The sequence below is a fragment of the Acipenser ruthenus genome, chromosome 25 (genome assembly GCF_902713425.1).
Source record: "Acipenser ruthenus chromosome 25, fAciRut3.2 maternal haplotype, whole genome shotgun sequence".
NCBI classification, from domain to species: domain Eukaryota; kingdom Metazoa; phylum Chordata; class Actinopteri; order Acipenseriformes; family Acipenseridae; genus Acipenser; species Acipenser ruthenus.
This window is the reverse complement of record NC_081213.1, coordinates 2,837,104-2,859,194: the sequence shown is the minus strand read 5'-3', so window position 1 is coordinate 2,859,194 and position 22,091 is coordinate 2,837,104. Positions and strand designations below refer to the sequence as shown.

Sequence of the window (22,091 nt, the reverse complement as noted above, 5' to 3'; positions counted from 1 at the left end):
GAATTGATAGGCGCTAGTCTTGATGCTGATTGGGCCCAGGTGCTGTCGGTCAGCACGCATTGTGGTTTACGTCACGGCGTATCGAGGTTGCGCTAAAAGAAAAGAGGAGGGTCTACAGGAGAGTCATTTTATTTATTTCTTTGTTTCGAGTAGAATAATAATAATAGTGATACAATTTTATTATTATTATTATTTTTTTTTAAAATTACAAGTCAAAAAAACTGGAAAGGGTTACTGGGGGATATAGAGGCCCGAAGCGAAGGGGAGGAGGATGAAGCGGCGCAATGCGGACTGCAGCAAACTCCGGCGGCCGTTAAAACGGAACCGAATCACCGAGGGCATCTACGGCAGGTACGAGGGGAGCTTGTGGGTGGTTTCATTCTTTTTATATCGAAACCCCGGAGAGTCAGCGCTGGGGGACAGGGTTGCCAAGAGTCTTTTACACGCCTCGCTCTCTCTTTCTTCAAATGACACAACAGAACAAGGCAGCTATGCTGCTGTAGTGTTTTTGAAGTGTTTGTAATGGTTAGGCCGCGAGCAGCAGCCTGGGGTTCTCCTGTGGAAAGAGCCTCACAAAAGCAACTGGGTGATTTGGGTTTTTCACCTTGTCTACCACCCCTTTCCAGACTGACAGGAAAACCCCATGTTTACACTACCTAAATGTGTACATTTTACAGCCCACAGAGATTATTGTACTATTTATATAGCGTTGTGCTGGTTTACCTTTTTTTTTTGTATGACTGACGGAATCTTTGACATTGTCTACGGTGTGGATCATGAAGCGACTATTGTCGTGTGTGTATGTGTGTGTGTGTGTGTGTATATATATATATATATATATATATATATATATATATATATATATATATATATATATATATATATAAAATGTGCGTCTTCTAATTTTTAAATTATTCTATTGTCATCTAAATAAACGCTCTTTTATACCACGTCCACGAAAGATACACTGTCAAACAGTTTTCATTCCTTAATATTATGTAGACCCTTGTTATTGTTATTTATTTATTTTTGTTGGGTAAATGCGATTTGCCTTTGCTTTCAGGCTGATGTAGTTTATTTTCTTTGATCTGTATTTGAATAACACACCTTTGATTACCGTGACACCTGTAAGTCTTCTTGGATAAAGGCGTCTGTCAGATAAACTTATAATAAAGGTTACATTATGTAAGTAAAAAGATGAATCTACACTTTTTTTTTCAAGAAACCTAGTAAATCATCTTACAAAGCAAAATCAGGGGTGCTCATTTCCATGGTCTAGTGTTTCTATCCTCCAACTTTGATTGTTTTTGCTAAATATTCCAACCTCTGCCATCTACTAACTGCTCAGGTCAAGTGACTTTTGAATCTTTAATTTAAATGTAAGTACAAATCCCTGGAATGTTTCCCTTTTTTTCTGAAGAGGTGTCAAACTAAAATGAAAGATGTGTACGGAGCAGCTGTGACTATCCATGGCTGTCCATCTGTTTAATTTTCATTTCCAAATGAAGTTTTAATAGCAGGTTAATTAGTGGTCTTTCTAGGTTTGCCAAAAGATCATTTGGTCTTTTTGTCAAGTTTATGCCTTTTTCATGTAAATGGCGAAACTGCATTTGAATCCTGGGAAACACAAAATGACTGTTCATTGTTAAATTGAAATGTTTATGTAGATGTGGTATTTATTACATAGTTTTATCATTTAGACCCATGCTTGGCACTTCAAGTGTGCCATGCTGCACATTTAATTTGATTGCAGATGTACACAGGTGTCAGCTTTTTTCATTCCACTGTTTGATATACCAGAGTAGGTCATATTAAAAATCTAACCAAACAGTCTATGCATTTTAAGGTTTAGCTGTGTTAAGTTACACTAATTAAGGCACTACCTGAAAAGTTTGTTTTTAAAAACTGTGCAACATTGGTTTTAGACTTTGACTTGACAAAAAAAAAAAGGCTTGGGCTGATTTTAAGGCAACAGTGCTGACAGGAATAAATTGATACTCGCAAGCGTTAGTCAGCACACCAAGGAATTTGTCATTTTTTTTTTTTTGGCCAGGTTCATTAATTGCCTGACTATAAATCTTACTGCTTTCGCAGTTGAACCCTAAAATCTGAATTTATTTAAGATTCAAAACCAAGGAATGGATAATGAACTTTGCCTGTTTTTTTTTCTGATTTGTGAATGGTTCAGGGCTTCACACAACTGAATGTCACAAATGATAAGTCGCATTATCATTTGCCATTAGTTGATTTAAAAACAAACAGATGGTAGCTTGTAGATTCTTGCCTTAAGGTTTGACTTTAATGTTAATGCAGTGGTATGGCTCATTCCATACAAGTCTTAACTTTAATATATAGCCTATGTAATGCAGAACAAATCCGGCTTAATGCTGCTTTGTGGCTACATGGCCAAATACACATTGTTTAATTGTTGGGATTCTTGAGAATCAAGTACTTTGAGGCTGTTGCAAAAGCTTAGGCACACCTTACCTGTAATATGTGTACACTGCCATGGGAGAAAATGTTAGGATGAAAACTGTTTGGATCGGCTGACATGACGAACCAGTATTTCCTATTTTTAGGACCATTGTGCAGGTTCTTGGTAAAAGTTGCACAGTGTGAATTCATCCAGCCTTTCGGATATCCTGTTATAACTGTTGAGTCTTGATTTACTGATTCACGATCAACAGGCACATGGTATGCTTTGTAGCCTCTAAAAAGTTTAGTGGAATAGTTTGCTTACCGAAGTTGAACCTAGCACCACATTAATTCAGTTTGAAAAGTTTAAGAACTGCTCGCAGCCACATGTTGAACACTACTGACATGAATTATTTTGATTTAATGTGCCCTACAGCAAAAAACAACCAAAAAAAAACAGACCTAACTTGAAGTTGCTTCAAACAGCATGTCCCATTTAAGGCCATAAAATACTATGCTTACTGTGTTCAACAAGAATGATGACATGATTTTATCCGAGGTGGGGTGCAAATACTTTGAAAAGGCCCCAAAGAACATTACGATAATGAAGCAAAACATTTATAAATAATTTAGGCTACTACTTGCCTTTTGACTGCATTCATTAACATTAATAATCTTTTGAAAGATTAAAGATTTTTGTTGTATGCTGCTGGTATGCTTTTCTCTTATGTTACTTAATAAAAATGTAATTCTCAATTAGTACAGCACTTTAAATGAGGTTAGTCAGTGATGGTCAAGAAATAGTAAGTTTCTCAACAGTAAAATCAGAAGTGATCTATGCATTATTGGGAGATGTGTGTAATGGCAGTGCTGGTACGCTATGTTAAATGATCCGTTTATAATGACTCCCAGGCTTAATTGCCACATCAGGGGCAGTTCAACAAAAAACCATTGCACGTAGGAACTTATTTTGGACGAAAACTCAACTCGGATTGTTAATCATACAGGGGTTGATATAAATAAAACTTGCATCCACTTCTGTGGCAACAACAATTTTTCTACGTGTGCTGTAGGCCTATATTTTATGTTGATATGTGCAATGATTTTCATCCAGGGTGGGCATTGCCATAAAGTACCTAACTAGAATCTGCAAACTAATAATACAAAAAAACCCTCCTTGTTGTCAGTACTGTGCTGATTGCATCGTTAAGAAAACATCCTGCATGCTGTAATTTGAACTAATTGCCTGATTTGCATTGGGGAAACAAGAATGATCTGGGAGGTAAACAAGAGCATCCTAGTTTGTTATACTTAGTGCAAAAATATTTCAATAACATTTTATTATGGTAATGTGCTATTGAAATAGCCAATCGAAATGTAAGTCGGGATTACCATATTAAAATAAGCAAACTCAATTTACACAAATAAGGAGAGAAGTATAATGTTCTACTGTGTACTGAGGTTTGTATATCTATCTAACATATATATATATATATATGTGTGTGTGTGTGTGTGTGTATATATATATATATATATATATATATATATAGATTATATATATATATATATATATTCCTCAAATGTACATTACAGTAATTGAATGGGTGAGAGGTCGTTAAATACGTTTAGGAACAGAGGGTGTTTAGCTGGAAATATCCACTAATAATAGTCACATTGTTTAATTTTGATTACATGATTCTGTGACACAGTGTCCAACTTGTATCCTGCTGCAAGGAAGCAGGAACGTTTTTGTTTTAGTTCTGTAACACACTTGGGGATTTTGTTTGAATAAACTGGCAGTGATGGGGTACCAACCAGCCAAGATCATGAGAACATTATGAACTAATGGCAGATAATTCTGTGCAAACAAGTTTAAATGTTTGTTACAAGACTGTTTTTTATTAAAGCCAGCTTTTATACCACATTCCACCATACTCTAGGGTAGGGGTGAGTTCGAGCACTCGAAACAAAAATCATTGCTCGAGCCCTTCATTTATTACCCAAGTTCTCGAAAAAGTCACCTACATGAAACAAAGTTAAATACAAAACTATGCATGCATGTCGCCTTCACATGAGAGCAGTTATGAAGAGGAAGGCGCTTGGCAATTATACCTGGATTTTGGACAGAACAGGCTGGAATTGTGAAATGTTGGAAGCTTTTTTAATTTATTTAGAATATGCTAAAAAAAATAATAATGGCTTGTTGTATATAAACATAGGTTACTTTAATTTAAAGCAGACATAGCTTGAACTTGCAATTCAATTTAAAAAAAAAAAAAAAAAAAAAAAGAAAGATGCAAAAGATACATGACTTAAAATTGTTGTTTGGATTTTGTACCGAGCAGACTGGAATGTTACTTTTTTTATTTTATTTTTTTAAAGTACAATCGGAGAAAATATGGACATTGTGTTCCAACAGATTCCTTGTCAGTGGACTTTGCATTCCCCAGTCTTCCCAATACTAGGCGGATGGCTTTTATCAATTTTTCTGTATGATTTTGGACCAAACGGCCGTTTTTATGTTTAGTTTTGTTTTGAATTTTTCAACTACTGCACTAAAGTAAAGGGCAAAAAATTAAACTGGCTTCACTAAGCATATTGCTGTTTCAACAGACATATTGAAAATATTCAATTGCTGTGTATTTTGTCCTCATCCCAAGCAGTGACTGAATTTATACCAGTCTAGTTTCTTTATTTTACAGTACACCATTGTGAATAAGCAGGGTGGTGAGAAAGTCATTCTGCTGATCTGGAAAAACTGTTCAGACAAAATCCAATGCTCACATTTTCATGTGATAAGTGTTTACAGTACAGTCTGGATTAATGAACCATAGTGGGATGCACCTAGCTTCTGTTTACACTGTACTTTCCTGATGATTTCTGTGGACCATAGTTTTGTTTTTAGACTACATTTGCATGGCAGAAAGGCAAATTGGTTCCTTTAGTGAGACCTGGAAATATATAGACTGTTTTAATACTTTTTTGTGCTGATGTTCATTGTTAATGGCAAATTTTAGATTTATTATTTGAGATAAAATGACAAATCTGATTGTGGTGTTTTATGACCATGCACCATTAAGGTCACCCTGTACAAACAGGAACCAAAGCATAGCATGCCACCAGTGAAAAAAAGAAATTGTTGCCAGCTAAAATGTAACCTCTCTTTTTCAAGATTCCTCTCAAACTGTTCAAAATTCTGTTCAAGTTCTTTTTAACTATGTAAGTGAATCATATGCATGTGATACTACTTTAAAAATGTAAACGATTATTGGCTTTTGGTGTGTTTTTAAAAGATTAGGCTGCAGTAATCCTATACAAGGTCTGGTGTTTTTCTTTTGAACTATTTTCTGTTTTTAATTGCAGCACCTTCTTGTACCTGAAGTTCCTGGTTGTCTGGGCACTGGTGTTGTTGGCGGATTTCGTCCTGGAGTTCAGATTCGAATACCTGTGGCCGTTCTGGCTGTTTATCAGAAGTGTTTATGACTCCTTCAGATACCAGGGTCTGGTATGTATTCCCTTTTCAGGTTAAAACTAAAATACTTTTTTTTCAATAAAGAAACTAAGCTTTGTTAAAAAGTAATTTTATACAGAATGCTGATTTCAATTTGTTTTCTCTTTCAGGCGTTTTCAGTGTTTTTTGTTTGTGTAGCATTCACGTCAGATATAATATGCCTACTCTTCATACCTGTACAATGGCTATTCTTTGCTGCCAGTACGTACGTTTGGGTACAGTATGTGTGGCACACAGGTAAGATTTCATCCCATTCTCCTGTTTGGTTGACAGGTATACTGAAAAATGACATACTGTTGTGTTTAAACATGCCACATATGGAAAGAGATTTTATCTTCAAGCTGCAGTCAAGAAGACGAGTAACATGCATCCTATCTTCTGCTTTAAAAGAATTCACAGCTACAGTAAAGTTTTTCAAAGTAGATTTTTTTTTTTTGGTAAGTTTGCTTATGCTGCCAAAACAAACTTTTTGTCTACTGATTTGTTATCCTAATAATGATTTCTGACAGAAACAGGGTTTTTATTGCCTTTCCCTGGCGGTGCTGTTGGAGGGTAAGACTACATTGGATACAATGTTCATTGAGTGTAAACTAAATAAAAAAGGGAACAATTTAATTAGCACTTGGAGACTTGTAATTGCTCACACCACTTGGATATATAAACCTGAGGCAAGCCTTTTTTTCAGCTTGGTGAACAAGCTGAATGTGCTGCCAAATTGGCTGATGTGACTGATCTCTTGTTTTGTTTGCAATACACCCATTGTCACAATAGTAAATATTTTACCTGTACACTGGTTTAACATGTTACAAATAAATAACCCTAACCACTGTGACGGCTTTCATTCCCCTCATCGAATGTAGGCTAACTAGGTAAAGTATTCTGAGATTAATGCTAGTCAGGGTTTGTGAAACCAGCCAAAAGACCAACATTTTGAGTAATAGTCGGGTTTTACGGTGATGAAAGCCATGATTTCATTATTTAGCTGTGAGAGCAGGGAGTACAGTTTATGTATGAAGTATTCCATAAAAAAAATCAATTTTGTTTTGTTTTATTTTTCACAGAAAGGGGAGTATGTTTACCCACAGTATCACTATGGATACTGTTTGTTTATATAGAAGCTGCAATCAGATTTAAGGATCTGAAAAATTTTCATGTGGACTTATGTCGTCCTTTTGCTGCACACTGGTAAGTTTGAACTTTTTCTTACGCCTTACAGCGAACAAAGTTTACTTGTTGTGCACCTCCATTTGGTTTATATGTCTTAAGTTTAACAAAAAAAAAAAACATGTTATACCATATATATATATATATATATATATATATACATATATATATATATATATATATATATATATATATATATATATATATATATATATATATATATATATATATATATACACATATACATATGATGTAACTTAAAACGTGAGTATCGATGTTTCTTAAGAAACTGCACAGACGCCATTTCTTAATCCGTGTTAAGTTTATTTCATACATGCAGGGAAACCAGTCCAAGTATAGAACCGATTACCAGTTGTTACATCTTTTACATGACATTAAATACCCTTCTGCATAGGTGTCTCTCTATTCCTCTTCCTATAACACTCAACCAATGGCAAAGGGACAATGCATTATTCCGGTCACTATGTACCATGTGCACTCCAATCAGGAAAAAACAAGTTTCTCTTGATTCGTTTATACAAATCTACAAATCTCTTATCAGCCCCTTTGAAGTGTCTGGCTCCTTCCAGATCCCCCTGAAGACTAGCTTTATGACCCCCTCATACACCAGCTGTATATTCTAAGCATAAACCTGTTTAATTAGTTTTATACCCCACAGTGGACTCCCCGAAGGGCAAACGTCTTTCATGTCAGGGCTGGAGGTCAAAGGACTTGTTTGTACAACCTTGTGCTGCTGGCCAGTCATTTGCTTTGACACTAAATAATCCTTTTCAGTTGTCATAACGTCAGGGTAACTTCTCTACCAAATTGCCTTCAATTTACTTCTAATGTGCGGTTGTTTAAATATAGTTAAATATACGTTAACTTGGTGTTTTTCTCAGCTCTCTGCTACCATCCATTGCTCAATGAAGCTGCTATTATTTCTTGCTTGCTTGGAGTCAATGCAGTGCAAGTATCTATATACCCAGAGTATATAGCCAGCCTTCATCTATTACAGCAGTGCTTGCATTTTTGGAACTAACAGTTTTTTTCTATCCAATGTTAAATCACTTTTCAGAAAAATAACATGAATACAGCCCTGCCATTCCTCATGCGTAGCAAACTGCTATTCAGTACTTGTTCCATGTTTTCCAACATACCCCACTTTTAAAATATAAGATGGGTGGGGTCCAACCATGACATTTTGTCCATACACGAGGTACCCCTGAACCATCTGACATCCTCCTTTATGCTTTGTATTCCAAAAGTCTTAGAGCCTGGCCCCTTCTGGTCCACAGCATTGTTATCTTGTTAGCTTGCAGTCAATGTTGGACAAGAAGCTTGTAGACGCAAGGTTTCTTATCAGTTGTTAGCAGTACATGCAATTTGAACCAAACAGTCTGCTATCTGCAATATTAGTCTCTTTTCAGAAAAGAACACCAGTATAGCTCTGCCAGTCCACATGCATAGCAAACTGCTAATCAATTCTCGATCCATGTTTTCCAGTCACATATATAATATACATTTTTTTATTTTATCTAATTTGGTACCATGCTAGGATAAAGAAAGCTCTGTCTGCATTTCTCACTTTAAGCAAGCTTCTGATTGGTTAATAATAGGAATTAATGTGTTGGGAACTATATCACGCTATAGGTGAAATGACCAAGAAGGAATACTGTAGTACAAAACCTGAATAAAGTTATTAAAATGAAAAATACGTAGTGGTCTTTATCCCAAAAACTGCACACAAGGCCTATAAAGCAAATGCAAGCTCATAACTGGTAGATTTTTGCACTTCTTCATAATCATTTCCATTAAAAACAGCAATACACTGTTATATGTTCCCTGGTTTCATAAAGAATAATGTACTTATTTTCTTTTTTTTTTCTGTCCATGAAGCATTGGGTATCCTGTTGTGACACTGGGCTTTGGTTTCAAAAGTTACGTCAGCTACAAGATGCGATTAAGAAAACAAAAGGAAGTTCAGAAAGAGAATGAGTTCTATATGCAGCTTCTTCAGCAGGCTTTGCCTCCAGAGCAGCAGATGCTTCAGAGGCAGGAGAGGGAAGCAGAGGAAGGTGAGATTTGGATGTGAACGTTTGGTACTAAAGTACTGTTATGAAAGGAAGTCTATTTGCTTTAAAGACTTTAATGCTACTTTAATCTTATTATTGATCTTTAAACTTGTGTATGAACTCTGTATGGTGAAAAATTCACACAAGAACCAAATATTCTATTGCTTCTTCTAACCTGAAACTTTAATATGCAAGTTAATCTTTCAGAACTGTTATGAACCACTAGATCAATTCAGAAAAAAAAACTATGTCCTTTCTACCTTATAAATCAAGTACATGAATATGATTGATTATTCCTTTAGTAACAATGGAAAACATATTTTTTGTTAAACTGAAGTGTACAAATATAATCAACTAATGCAAAGATGTGTCAGCTTCTATAAACTGGGGAATCCTGTAATGCAGTGAATTCAGCTGGCGTTTCTTGTCACTTCACATTTCCTATATAACTTTAGCAGACTGTCCATGAGAGTGCTACTTATACATGAAAGTGTAATGTTCTTAAATGCTGTGGTAGACCACACTGGAAATGCCCCCTTTAAATGTATTTTGAGCAGTTTATTAATTTACTTAATATTTCAGCATGTGTGACGTATAAGCCAATTCCTTACGTTTGCTTCTGTTTAATAGGCCTACATCTTTCTTTTTGCATTCCAGCTGCAGCAGCCAAAGGGATCTCAGAAGTGGATTCCACGCTGATTTCACAGCAGAACGGGGGAATCCCAGCCAGTAAAAAACTGGTCACAACATTACCAGAACTTGAATACAGAGAAAAAGGGAAAGATAAGGACAAAGAGGCGAAAAAACAGAACCTTGGAATAAATAACAATATTTTACAGTCCGTAGACTCTAAAGTACAAGAAATTGAATACATGGAAAATCATATCAATAATAAGAGATTGAATAACGATCTCGTGGGGAGTACAGAAAACCTCTTGAAAGAGGAGCTTTGTATGGCCTCCTCAAAAAATTACAAGAACGCCAGCGGGACAGGCAACTCGTCTCCTCGCAGCCACAGCGCGTCCAATGGGAGTATTCCCTCATCTTCATCCAATAAGAATGAGAAGAAACAGAAGATCACCAGTAAGAGTCCGAGCACTCACAAGGATTTAATGGAAAACTGTATACCTAATAACCAGCTGAGCAAACCTGATACACTAGTACGGTATGTTTCCTTCTTTTTTATTTATCTGTTTATTTTGTCTCTTACACCCCATCCTCTTTGATCCCAAATCTCCTTAAATATTGGTTTATATTTGCATAATGTACTTCTCTTGTCAAGCACTATTTCTATTTGATCTTATCCTTGAGAAGTATGCATTATTGAAAATATATCAAAAGTATGTTGAACAGCTTAGTTGAGTATCACTGCCTCTACTTTAACTGCTAATATCTCATAAACCATTTCAGGGGCTGTCTTTTTATTTTGGTTTGGGGAACTCCTCTGCAATATTTAATGGTACTGTTCACTTTGACCTAGGATTGCTGCCATACTGGGCTCATATGACTTCGGACCAATAGACCTAATGCTAGAGGTATTGGTTTAATTCTTGGTACGCAACTATGCTCTGTCATAGGTATCGTGCAAGAAAAAATTGCAGTTTTGTGTAATTAAATTTACAAAGCTGCCGCTGCAACAGTATCGGAGCCTCATATCTCAGACGCCATATAAGAGTATAACCATATTTGCAGGTTTAAAAAAAGGCCTGCATGCTAAACGTGTTGGTCACCTTGACATTTACCTCATTTGACCTCATGACTATTATTAACACTGAATTACAGTACTTGTATTCTATTACAGTTGGTGTTCAATAATAATAAACTGTTTCACTGCCATATTGTTCTAATCGCATGGCATGTCAACGATATAGATCTTTTTTCACCTCTTTATTTTACTTGTTTATAAACCATTTGCTCACAAATGTCACAACCCCAGGGATGCTTTTCTAGTTTTATTTTATTGAAATGATAATTTTAAAAAGTCAATTATTTTTTAGAGTTCAGATGCTGTGTGTGTGTGTGTGTGTGTGTGTATATATATATATATATATATATATATATATATATATATATATATATAATATAATATAATATAATATATATATATAATATACTGTATGTGTGTATATATATATATATACACTATGTTCCGGTATGTCTTCTGAAAAATATATACTTAGAGGGTTAATGACTACATTCAAAGTGTAAGTGAAGATCATCTTGTGTATCTTTGCACCCATCTTATTTTGTTTCCAAATTTGTTAATTTTAAATGGTTTGACAGAAAATCCAGCCTTGGCTAATTTATTAAGGTAACCGATTTTAATTTTCTTTAGTGTTCAGTTCCTTATGGTTAACATTCCGTCTAGGATTCAATGTTGAAGACTTAACAACTTTTTTTAATTCTTTCACGATTGGTGTAACTTTCATTTTCATTTTAAGACCTGATTCAAGATGTTGTACATAAATTGGTCCACATAGGTGAACTGAGTTGTCTGCACATGGTGTTTGATTGTCCTAATTATACCACAAACCAGAGGTAAGAAACCAGAGGTAACCAGAGGAGAGCAGTGTAAGCCATTTCAGGTTTTACTGTGCACATAATTGGTGACGTCTGAGTTTACTAATTAGGCAAACCGTCTAGAGAGGAACAGCTCAGGTGAGGTTAATTTTAAGATCGTTTAAAACCTTGCATGTCTGCAATGCAATGACAGTCTTATTTCGATCACTGAAAACCAATTATGTTGTTGCCATGCTTAAAATAAACCTCATAAGTACATATACAGTACAATGGTACTACATTCATTTTACACATAGTATTACACAATCTAATTTCATGAATTGTGGTTTCATTGATACTATTGTCATAGTGATGTGGCATCAAGCTCCTTCCAGCCAGGAAACAAGATATGGTTAACAAGCTGGCAGTTAGATATCATTGCATTTCAACTACGCCACACACAAAACATCTATATCTGATACACGAAAGAAGTAGTTTAGGAAAAGTTGTTCCACACCTTAACATATGAATTTAAGGTATCCTAACTTGAGTTGTAGACCCTTTTAAAGACATTTGTGCAAACTTTGAACTGCAGATAAAATATGTTAGAGTAAAATTTCAATTTACACTTTTAATTATAACACTTTGCATAAGAAGTTTAAGAAGGTGGTTTGCTGAATAGTAAATATTAAATTGTGTAATTAAACTACCAGTGAAGCTATACAACATTTTAAAAGTATAAAACTAAAACTTTTGAGAGCAATACTTTAACTGCTCCTTCCTGCAGGAAAGTTGTTTTTTGGCCAGTAATATTCTCTTACAATTGCTTTATTCCTCTTGGTAAGTTTGTATGGATGGTAACCTATATTTTCCCAAAGTGGTCACAGAGCACAAGGGGACAGGGTAGATGCAACAAAACTCATTTGGCCTGAAACAGACACAAGTCTAGTTTGAAGTAAGACACTTCCTTTCCTACTTCCTTCCTGATGAGACCGTGTTAGATACTAGTTACTGTAGTCAAGAAAGTTAAGCATATTGAAATCCTCTGGTAGTATGGGGTTGTGTGTGCACAATAGGTTTCACTGATTTGGCTATCTTTTGAAGGTGCAGCAACTACAATATCGCTGTGTTGAAACCCAAGTCAGATTGTTGTTTTAAATGCTGCATACGAATATGACAAATTAACTGGTGAATACAATGTAGTTATTAACAGAAAGAAATAACTTTAACTGACTTGGGACCATTTTTGCTATTCAGTAATTACTGTATCATTCTTCTTATTAATGTAGTTTCTATGTAACTGTTATAAGCATGAACATTGTGTTTTAAATAGTTCTTTTTTCACAAGGCTGGAGCAGGACATAAAGAAGCTGAAGGCAGACCTGCAGGCCAGCAGACAGGTTGAACAGGAGCTACGCAGCCAGATCAGCTCGTTGAGCACCACAGAGCGCAGTATCCGTTCCGAGCTTGGTCAGCTTCGTCAGGAGAACGAGCTGCTGCAGAACAAGTAAGAGCAATCAGCCCCTGCCTTTCAATCCCTGTTTTGAAATGGTATGTCTTCACTTCTAACTTTTAATATTCTGGAATCAGGCCCTGGCCATTCCTGCTCTGGCTGTGTGTTTTTTATATGTATTTATTTATTTATGCATTTAATTATCTACTTAACAGGGATGAAAATGAGACTTGGTTTTATTATGAGCTAAATTAGGCAAAGCATATAAAATCTTGTTTTGGTTCTAATTAAAGGCTGTAAGGACTCTGGAAGCTAGTCGACCTACCACTAGCTTGCTGTCCAGGGTGAAGTTCTTTGGGTTTATTTAGCACAGCTGATAGATGTTATGTTCTGTATTAAATTGTCCCAAGGTTGCACAATGCTGTACAGGCGAAACAGAAAGATAAACAGACTATCAGCCAGTTGGAGAAGAGGCTGAAAATGGAGCAGGAAGCGCGGGCTATTGCAGAAAAACAACTGGCAGAGGAAAAGAAACGAAAGAAACTTGAGGAGGCGACAGCGGCTCGAGCAGTGGCACTTGCTGCTGCTACCAGGTATAGTCTATCAGTCAAAGCTTGTTAAAAATGTACAAGGATTTTACCAGATGTACAGGGATTGGCTGGCCCTTTCCCATCAACCAAAACCTCATACAAAAATAACACTGATCTGAAAACGGAACTCGGTATCTTTTATACTTTAAAAAAGTATAGCTCTTTATTGGAATTAATACATGGTTCTATGCTTGTACTCAGGATTGAAAAGACTGCTTAAATGCATTAGATTTGTTTCCACAAGATGGCTTTAAGAACCGTGTTTTAGTTCTCAGGAAGACGGTTAGCTTGTATGTTTTGTTGTGTTTTTTATTTTTTATTTATCCTGTATATTTGGTTTCCACAGAGGGGAGTGCACAGAATCGCTCAGGAGTCGCATCAGGGAGCTGGAGACAGAGTGTAAAAAATTAACAATCGATATGAAAGTCAAAGAGGAGCAGATCCGAGATTTAGAAATGAAAGTGCAGGTGAGATCAATGACGCCCTTTTTTTTCTGGCTTGCTTGTGTTCTGTTTTGTATTCCTGTAAATGTTGCCATTTCTTAAACTGTTTGAGATGCCAACTTCAGATTTTCATTGTTATGGAAACTCATTTGGCTAAATGCAGTGGTACCCTTCACATTGACCCCTGACTTAATATGCTGTCATTTACAGGGTTAAACGGTGTTAGCTAAATGTGTCTGCAATGTATGTTTGACACAAAGATGGCTTTAGATAATCTCCCAGGGTACAGAGAAAAATATAAATACTGGAGCAACAGAACCGTTCAGAATGATAATAAAAAGGGTTTAACTGTTTAAATTGCATTTGTTAAATTACATGTGTACTTGTGCTGTTGTAGCGCTGCAATATATGAAAAATTCTCCTCCTGTGTTTCATAATAAGAATAAGACTATTACAATGTCATGCTAATCAACTTGTATACCTGTTCTGAATTGTGTCTGATTTAGGAACTGCGGAAATACAAGGAAAGTGAAAAAGATACAGAAGTGTTGATGTCGGCTCTTTCAGCCATGCAAGATAAAACACAGCACTTAGAAAACAGCTTGAGTGCAGAGACCAGGATTAAACTGGACTTGTTCTCAGCGCTAGGGGATGCCAAACGACAGCTTGAAATTGCACAAGGTAAGAGACACAGGGAATATGTGGGTGATTTTTTTTATTAGGATGGGCACTAATGCAGTAGACTGCAACTGTTCTGTTTTAACATCCTGGTGGGCAGACCACAGTTTGTCTGTTTTGAAAAAACACAATTTCCACCTTGAGATTACAAAGCAGCTTCCCTTTATGATAAACAAATATGTTGAAAATAGTCATGTTCTTTGGCCACGAACCTCCAGAAGAAAAGTTTTGTATTCCCCTGCCCCCCCCCTCCTCGATTTAACCAACTAGATTTGTTTTCCATGAGATTTTTTAAATAGCTTCCTTAAAGCTAAAACAATATTTTTTTTTTTTATGAATTTATTTTGAAGGGCAAATAATCCAGAAAGACCAGGAGATCAAGGACCTGAAACAGAAGATTGCCGAGGTGATGGCAGTGATGCCCAGCATTACATACAGTGCAGACACCAACAATCTGAACCCTGTCGCTCCACACTACTCCTCCAAGTTCATGGATACTAGCCCCTCCGGACTGGATCCAAACGCCTCCGTTTACCAGCCCCTGAAGAAGTGAATGCCACCTTTCTCTTTGCCCTGTTGAAGAGTTTTTGTTTTTTACTTTTTTTTTTTTTTTTTTTTCTGGTCAAGAAGACATTGTATTGTGTGACTGTATTTGTTGTAGTTAAAACACACAAAAAAAAAAAAAAAAAAAAAAAAAAAAAAGACCTCACATGTCGACTAGAACTGCCCAATGGTTTCTTTCTTGTAAATTTCTAGATAACCTCACAGAACTTGGCATATTTGTTTTGGTCAGTGCATTGATGCTTAAAGGTGTTTTGTTTTGTTTTTTCTCCTCTCCTTGGTTGCCCATTTTGCCTTTGTTTCTCTTTTCACTTGGTTTCCTCTTGAATGTTTTTTTTTTCCCCATATACTTACAGTTTCATCTTTCTTCACTCTCTCTTCTGATCTGTTCCGGGTAAGTAAATATATAAATCTGATCTGAATAAATAATCTTTATCTGTGAACTTTAAAAAGAATAGTGTCTAAAGTGCAACATGGCACCCTTTCTGTGTAGACTGTTTATAGTCTCTCTGTCAAGAGAACTATAATTTTGAATACAGAGGATTCAAGATCAAGGGTAGAACTTGCATGACCGTACTTTAGATTGGCCAGATAGAGGAATGGTAAACCGTGTCCCAGGAGCTTAATACTAATCTCGTTGTTTTAAACTAGAGCACTTCAGTTCATCTAAGATCTGTACAAGTTGAACTATCAATTTTAAAGATCTGACGGTGGTATACATAATAAGCTGAGGCAGGCTCTTGTATTCCATACCGCAGTCACAATTTTATAAAAAGGTTTCAGATCAAAAACGGATGAAGGGTTGATGAGAAGTGAGTGTGTGAACAATGTCATTCCATTACGCAAATAATATATACAGATCACCCCTTACTGGACCAGTCTGATTGAGAGGTACCTTTCAAGTCATAAAGTGGGAATAACTATGATGACAAGGTTAATATTGAAATGGTGGATGCTGAATCTGCTTGTGCTGTTTTTAGTTACCGAGTTGTCTTTTTGACAGTGCCTTGAAAATAGACACGTTTCAAGAGAAAAGACCTCAGTTCTCATTCTCCTTTTCAATTATACCACAGTCTACTGCAATATAAGCAGTCTAGACACAAAACTATAGCATGACTGCTTCATTTAAATTGTAGTATTCTTTTTGTTTATTATTATTATTATTTGCCTGAAAGATGTTGCATCCTACAAGGCATGATGTGAGAAAGGGAAACAAACATTTAATTTAAGATGGATTTTAGTGCAATTTCTAGGCTTTTGACCTGCCAATTACAATTTACATTTCTAGCATTTTTTTTTTTTTTTCAGTGTGTTTTAAGGTTAGCATCCACTTGTGTTTTGTAAGCATCTTTTATTACAGCTGAATATTGGGTTCAGCTTTTGTGCCAAGAAAATACTTTATTTTCCTGAAATGTTTTCATGCGTTTGTGTAAAAGTTAAATGTATTACAAATACATTGGCAAGAGCTGCTGATAATAGTAAATTAAAGGTGTTATGCTTGGAAAAATATACGTTACTTAAATTTCAAAGAGAAGCAATACTGAACCATAGACTCTGTTGCCACGCATTTGCAGTAGACTCTAACGATTTGACAAAGTATTTTTCTTTTGTTAAAATGGTATTGTATACATTGTGTATTTGTCACCATGGAAAAGTGTTGCGGAATTCAGTTGTATCATGGGTTCATGAAGCTTTGTGCAGAACTTGGAATATTGTCACTGACTTAATGCTGAGGGGAAATACTTTTCGTTCTTTTTGTTTGGCTGCCATTTCGGCGTGTTTCTTTATATAACTGATCTTGGCTGCATTCTTTTTCTGTGGGGTTTACAAGGAATAAACATTTTCTTGCAGATGATAAAGCTGTAAGTGTTATCAATTATCTTATGTCTTGCACATTTAAAAAAAAAATAAGAACTAAAGGGTGACCAGCACTGACAAAAGGATATTTCAATCGTTCTTATCTTTTTGAAATGTTTGATTTATATTTGTCCCAAAAAGATATGCAATTTAAACAGAATGGTTGTAACTTTATTTTGGCTCCCCCCCCCCCCCCCCCCCCACCAGCCTGTGTGTGTGTTCTGTAATTTCTTAGAATATTAGAAGAACCAAAAGGGGATGTATTTATTTTTCACCACAAGGGGGCATTTGTTGTTAACACGGATTATCTTTAGCTTGTAGTTTACTGTCACTCTTCCCTACATAAGATATATATATATATATATATATATATATATATATATATATATATATATATATATATATATATATATGCATTTACTCTACGTATGTGTGTGTATATAATATATATATATATATATATATATATATATATATAATATATTTTATTAGCACTTCTGTCAATAAAGGATCCTCAGTTTAAACTGGCATCTGTAATTTACCAATATTCATAATCCTCATGTGATGATATTTCCAACCGAAGCAGACCGTCTGTATAAAAATGTATGTAAACGGTACCAAATAACTTAAGTCCATTAGCTTTGACTTTTAGAATGTTCTAGTTGTTTCACACAAAGACCCTTTAAGTTAAACATTTCACACCCAGAACTCCATTTACATTTTCATATGTAATATTTCCTCTACAGTACTGCAGTATTGCTGGTAAGCAATGTTGTAGTCCTGTACTGCAAATGCATGTACTGTGGCTTTGGATATGATTTGTTCAAGATGGACTATTTTACAACAATGGGTTTGGTGGTAGTGCAGATAATCCTGCAGTCAGTTTCCATAAATATGCAGCATAAACTTAAATTCTTGATTTTATAAGGGGTTATTTCCTGTTACTAATATAATCTGCAAATACATGATATATCTATATGAAACGATGACCATTGCAGTTTATTGACTATTTGATTTGATGAATGTTGTTGTTAACTTTTTTTTACAACCACTTTTTTTTTTAAAATCATGAATAACCTTCAAATTCAACAGTAAGCCTGTTGTGCTAAAGGTATGGTTTTTTTCCCCTTTTAATACTTTGTTCTGTATTTTTCAAAGGCAAGGTATTTGTGACTACAAAAAGGTGTGTGATGTTTCCTCTTTAAAATTTTTTTTTTTTCAAGCAGGTGCCAGGTGCTGCTGAAAGGGACATTTGTTACTGTATTCAACATTTATCTTTGCAAGCACATATGCTTGGTCAGAAGAATACATTTTACATTTGTGTTCTGTTTTAAAGCAGAATTTACTGTTGTAGAAGGTGAACAGTCATTGGTAAAACCTGTTTTGCTCATAGCATTGGTTAGTTCAAGGGACAGTACCATAGATGAATAGTTTTTTGTTGGATTTAATTTATTTTGTATATTTTGTATTTTTTCCTTTTATAATGGGCTGGGCTAAAATAGCTTAACTGGTTGATCCGTGCAGTTCTGAAAAATGTGGCTGTCAACCAGAGAAAAAATATTAAGCAGATTCAAGCACTTAAAGCATGCTGCCACTTTTCTCACATGTATATCCTTGTCAAGCAAAGGCTGAATGCAGTTTTTATTTGTTACTCTTGTCAGCCTTTGTCCATTTTTAAAAAAAATTTTTATAAAGCATCTTCTTAGGAATACAAAATACAATGAAGTAAATCTCTTTTGACTAATACCCAGAGGGCAAGAACGCCAAAGCTGTAAAAACAGATATTTGAGGAGGAGGGGGACTTGGCACAGGGAGTTTATGCACTAACCTTTCATTATTGGGGGAGCTGTGTTCTGGCAAGTGAAATGATTTGGGGGTCATGATCAGCCATGATGGTGCATTGCTGGAGTGGAAACAGTTTCTTGCCCAATGTTGAAAGTTTCTGTGATTTGGGACTATACACTAGTATGTCTGTTGCTTGTCACAACCCCTTCCACACCTGCAGGCTTGATCCATCATGCTCAGCTTGCTACTGAAGATTTGCTTTCGCTTGGTGTTTTGCAAATGTTGCCATTCCAGGAACAGCCGGGAAACTATCTTGATGGACACATTGGTCAATGCAGCTACTGCACGGGCCAGTTCCATGGAAAACTACTATTCGACCAGATCCTTGTACTTTCTCATGCTTGTTGCTGAAAAGCTGTACACTCCTCTTACTCGGCTGATAGAGGTCTGGTGACACGAGACATTGCAGACTAGGGGCTTTCACATTTTAATGTATATGTTTATCAAGGTATTTAACCGAACAACACAAACAATCTGGGTTTGGGCCAAATACCCTTTAGTCAATTTGTCAACTGCCTACAAGTTTGTCAAATGCCTAATTCGGCAATGCACTGGCCAGATTAGCACTTGGACTACGTTACATAAAATAATGTTAGGTTATCCAAGATGGTGCTAATCTGGGTCTATGAAACCTTCATTTGACCTGCTATTTACTGTGTGAGTGTTTTTAAGTTATGGGATGGTTACAGTAAGTAACTGGCCTCAATTATAGTACAATATTAATTTTTTAAGATATCTGTCTTGGTTTTCTTTTCTCAATTCTTGACAGTGGGTGGGGAGTGTAATCTAATATTTCCTATTACAAATACATAATATATCTGCTGCATATTTTTACTCCTTCTGTATTGCACTTGAGGTGAGCTGTGAACAGTCTAATGTAATAACTGATATCCACACATTAAGATGAATCAGCTGAAACTGTAAAGGGGAGCCGTGGGGAACGAAGAGCACCACAGTGACTTCTTCACAGGTTGTTAGGATGTGAAAATGTACTTGTTTAACATTTTAAGCAAATGATTTGTGTGACAGTTGTATAATTAACTAAAAAAAACACTTTTCAACAATCCCATTTATTTTTGGCTGCTGGGATCATAATAAAATATGAATTGCAGTTTTTTTTTTCAGGTGAGCAGCTGCAGCTTCAAATTAATATTTCGTGATGTGCTCAGGTCTTGACGGTAGCGTATACAGGGTGTCCTAGAATTCAAGGCCATGCATGTTGCTGATTAGGATGTTTGCTAAATCAGTGGTGCATACATCCAAACGATTGGAATTGGTTGTTTGCTTAAAGACACGTTCACATGTGGTACACGGAACACATCCCCAGCGTAGTCAAGCCAAGAGGAGTCTTGCACGACAAGATTTTCCCAAAGCTCTTGCCACTTGCTTTCCGAGCCAGCGGAATGCTGGCTTGACGGTGAAGGAGCCGCCTATGACAGGAGGGTGTGTGTATCCAATTCCAGTCTGTCATGTAGAAGGGTAGGAAAATATTTAAACCCCTTTCACCACTCAAGTTGTTTATTTCCCACCATGCCCAGGAATCATCTGTTTCCATTACAGCACAGCGACCCCTTTAAATCTGCTAGTGTTGCAATCATTATGCGTGGTTCTGATGCTCTGATATTGAGCTGTCATTTTTCTCTAAATCGTCCTCTTCCTGGCACTGCCTTCTGTATTCTCCTCACCCCATCATTACAGAAGTGATAGACCTTAAGTGGCACCCTAAGGGTAGAAATATGTGACTAAACCACACTCAATGAGGGGTTAAGTTGTTTATTAATGATCTATTACTGATGTAATGTGTATAGTTTCAAAACTTTAAAAGTTAACTTGCTATTAGATACACAGTCTAAACAAGTGGGCAGACATTCCAAACAAACATCAAAATAATATCCAGATGGTTGGTAGGAGATCATCATCATTGACAAGTCAACAGTTGTCTCCTTATGTTATGCAAACTCGATAGTTCTTAGAGTGGTATTCAAAAAATATATATACTCAATTAGTGCTGATGATGAGCATAAGTTAGAGTGAAGACTAAGGAAAGTATAAACTGGCGCCTGTTAGTGATGGCTTTATTCCATAGTGAAATAAAGGTTTTAGCTTGGCACTAGACACACTGTCTGTTTGGTCACTTTTCTTTCTTTTACTCTCAGGATTCAAGAGCTTGGTTTAAGCCCTGGCAGAACCACACACACTTACATAGACACAGTAGATCACATGGTCTGTGAACAGAAAGGACAGCTGGACTAAAACCCAGGTCTTCAGTGCTGTAGCTGAGCATCAGGCTGGTTTACTAAATATTAGGGGCTACAAGCTTTTTTTGTTTGTTTGTTTCTCCAAGCTTGCACTTTTAAAATTGGGATACCATTCTGCACTTAGATCAAATGAAATCAGACTTGTGCAACAGTATACAGGTAATCAACAAACTGTACATAGATTGTTGTCTCTAGGAAACCTTGTGTTTAAGTCCATATTGTTTTTTAGGCCAGTCACCTTCAAGCTGTTGCACTAATTTAAACCTTCACCATTGTAGGAGGCAACTTTCGCATATAACCCAAGATAATCTTATTTCAGTGTGGCAGACATTAGCCATACCAATAAATGGATTTGCTGCCACAATAAAGCATTATAAATAAGCCCAGAGCTGATAGGAATGTGTGAGCGACTGTAGTAATTAAATATTACCACGTGCGCAGCACACCTATGTATCATTTTGCATCTTGATAAACTGGTTGAGCTAAGTGCAGAAACGTCACTCACAGAAATATGTAATTTCACAACATTTGACTAATGCTTTAGGGTGGCGGTGATAAGCTTGTGTCGTGGGCTTTTGGGGGAATGTAAACAAACAGGACTGTAAACCATTACGTTTCTGATAAAGCAGGGTGCACAAAGCCTGAAGAATGTACTGAACACACACATCGAGAATTCGCGTAACAAGAAATTAGATCACTGCAGCTTTAAGAACAGCCTCTTAGGGTAAATGTTTCGAATACC

The 22,091-nt window shown here is 36.1% G+C and overlaps 1 protein-coding gene across 1 annotated transcript; it reads left to right on the top strand.

Moving 5' to 3' along the window:
* Positions 1 to 17,248, top strand: LOC117413342 (macoilin). Its single transcript, XM_034906528.2, has 11 exons — positions 1 to 351; positions 5,779 to 5,920; positions 6,037 to 6,163; positions 6,988 to 7,111; positions 8,990 to 9,168; positions 9,823 to 10,330; positions 13,013 to 13,171; positions 13,528 to 13,710; positions 14,054 to 14,174; positions 14,657 to 14,831; positions 15,179 to 17,248. The coding sequence occupies exons 1-11, from the start codon at positions 272 to 274 to the stop codon at positions 15,379 to 15,381; spliced, it is 2,001 nt and encodes a 666-aa protein (XP_034762419.1). The 5' UTR covers positions 1 to 271; the 3' UTR covers positions 15,382 to 17,248.
* The last annotated feature ends 4,843 nt before the right edge of the window (positions 17,249 to 22,091 follow it).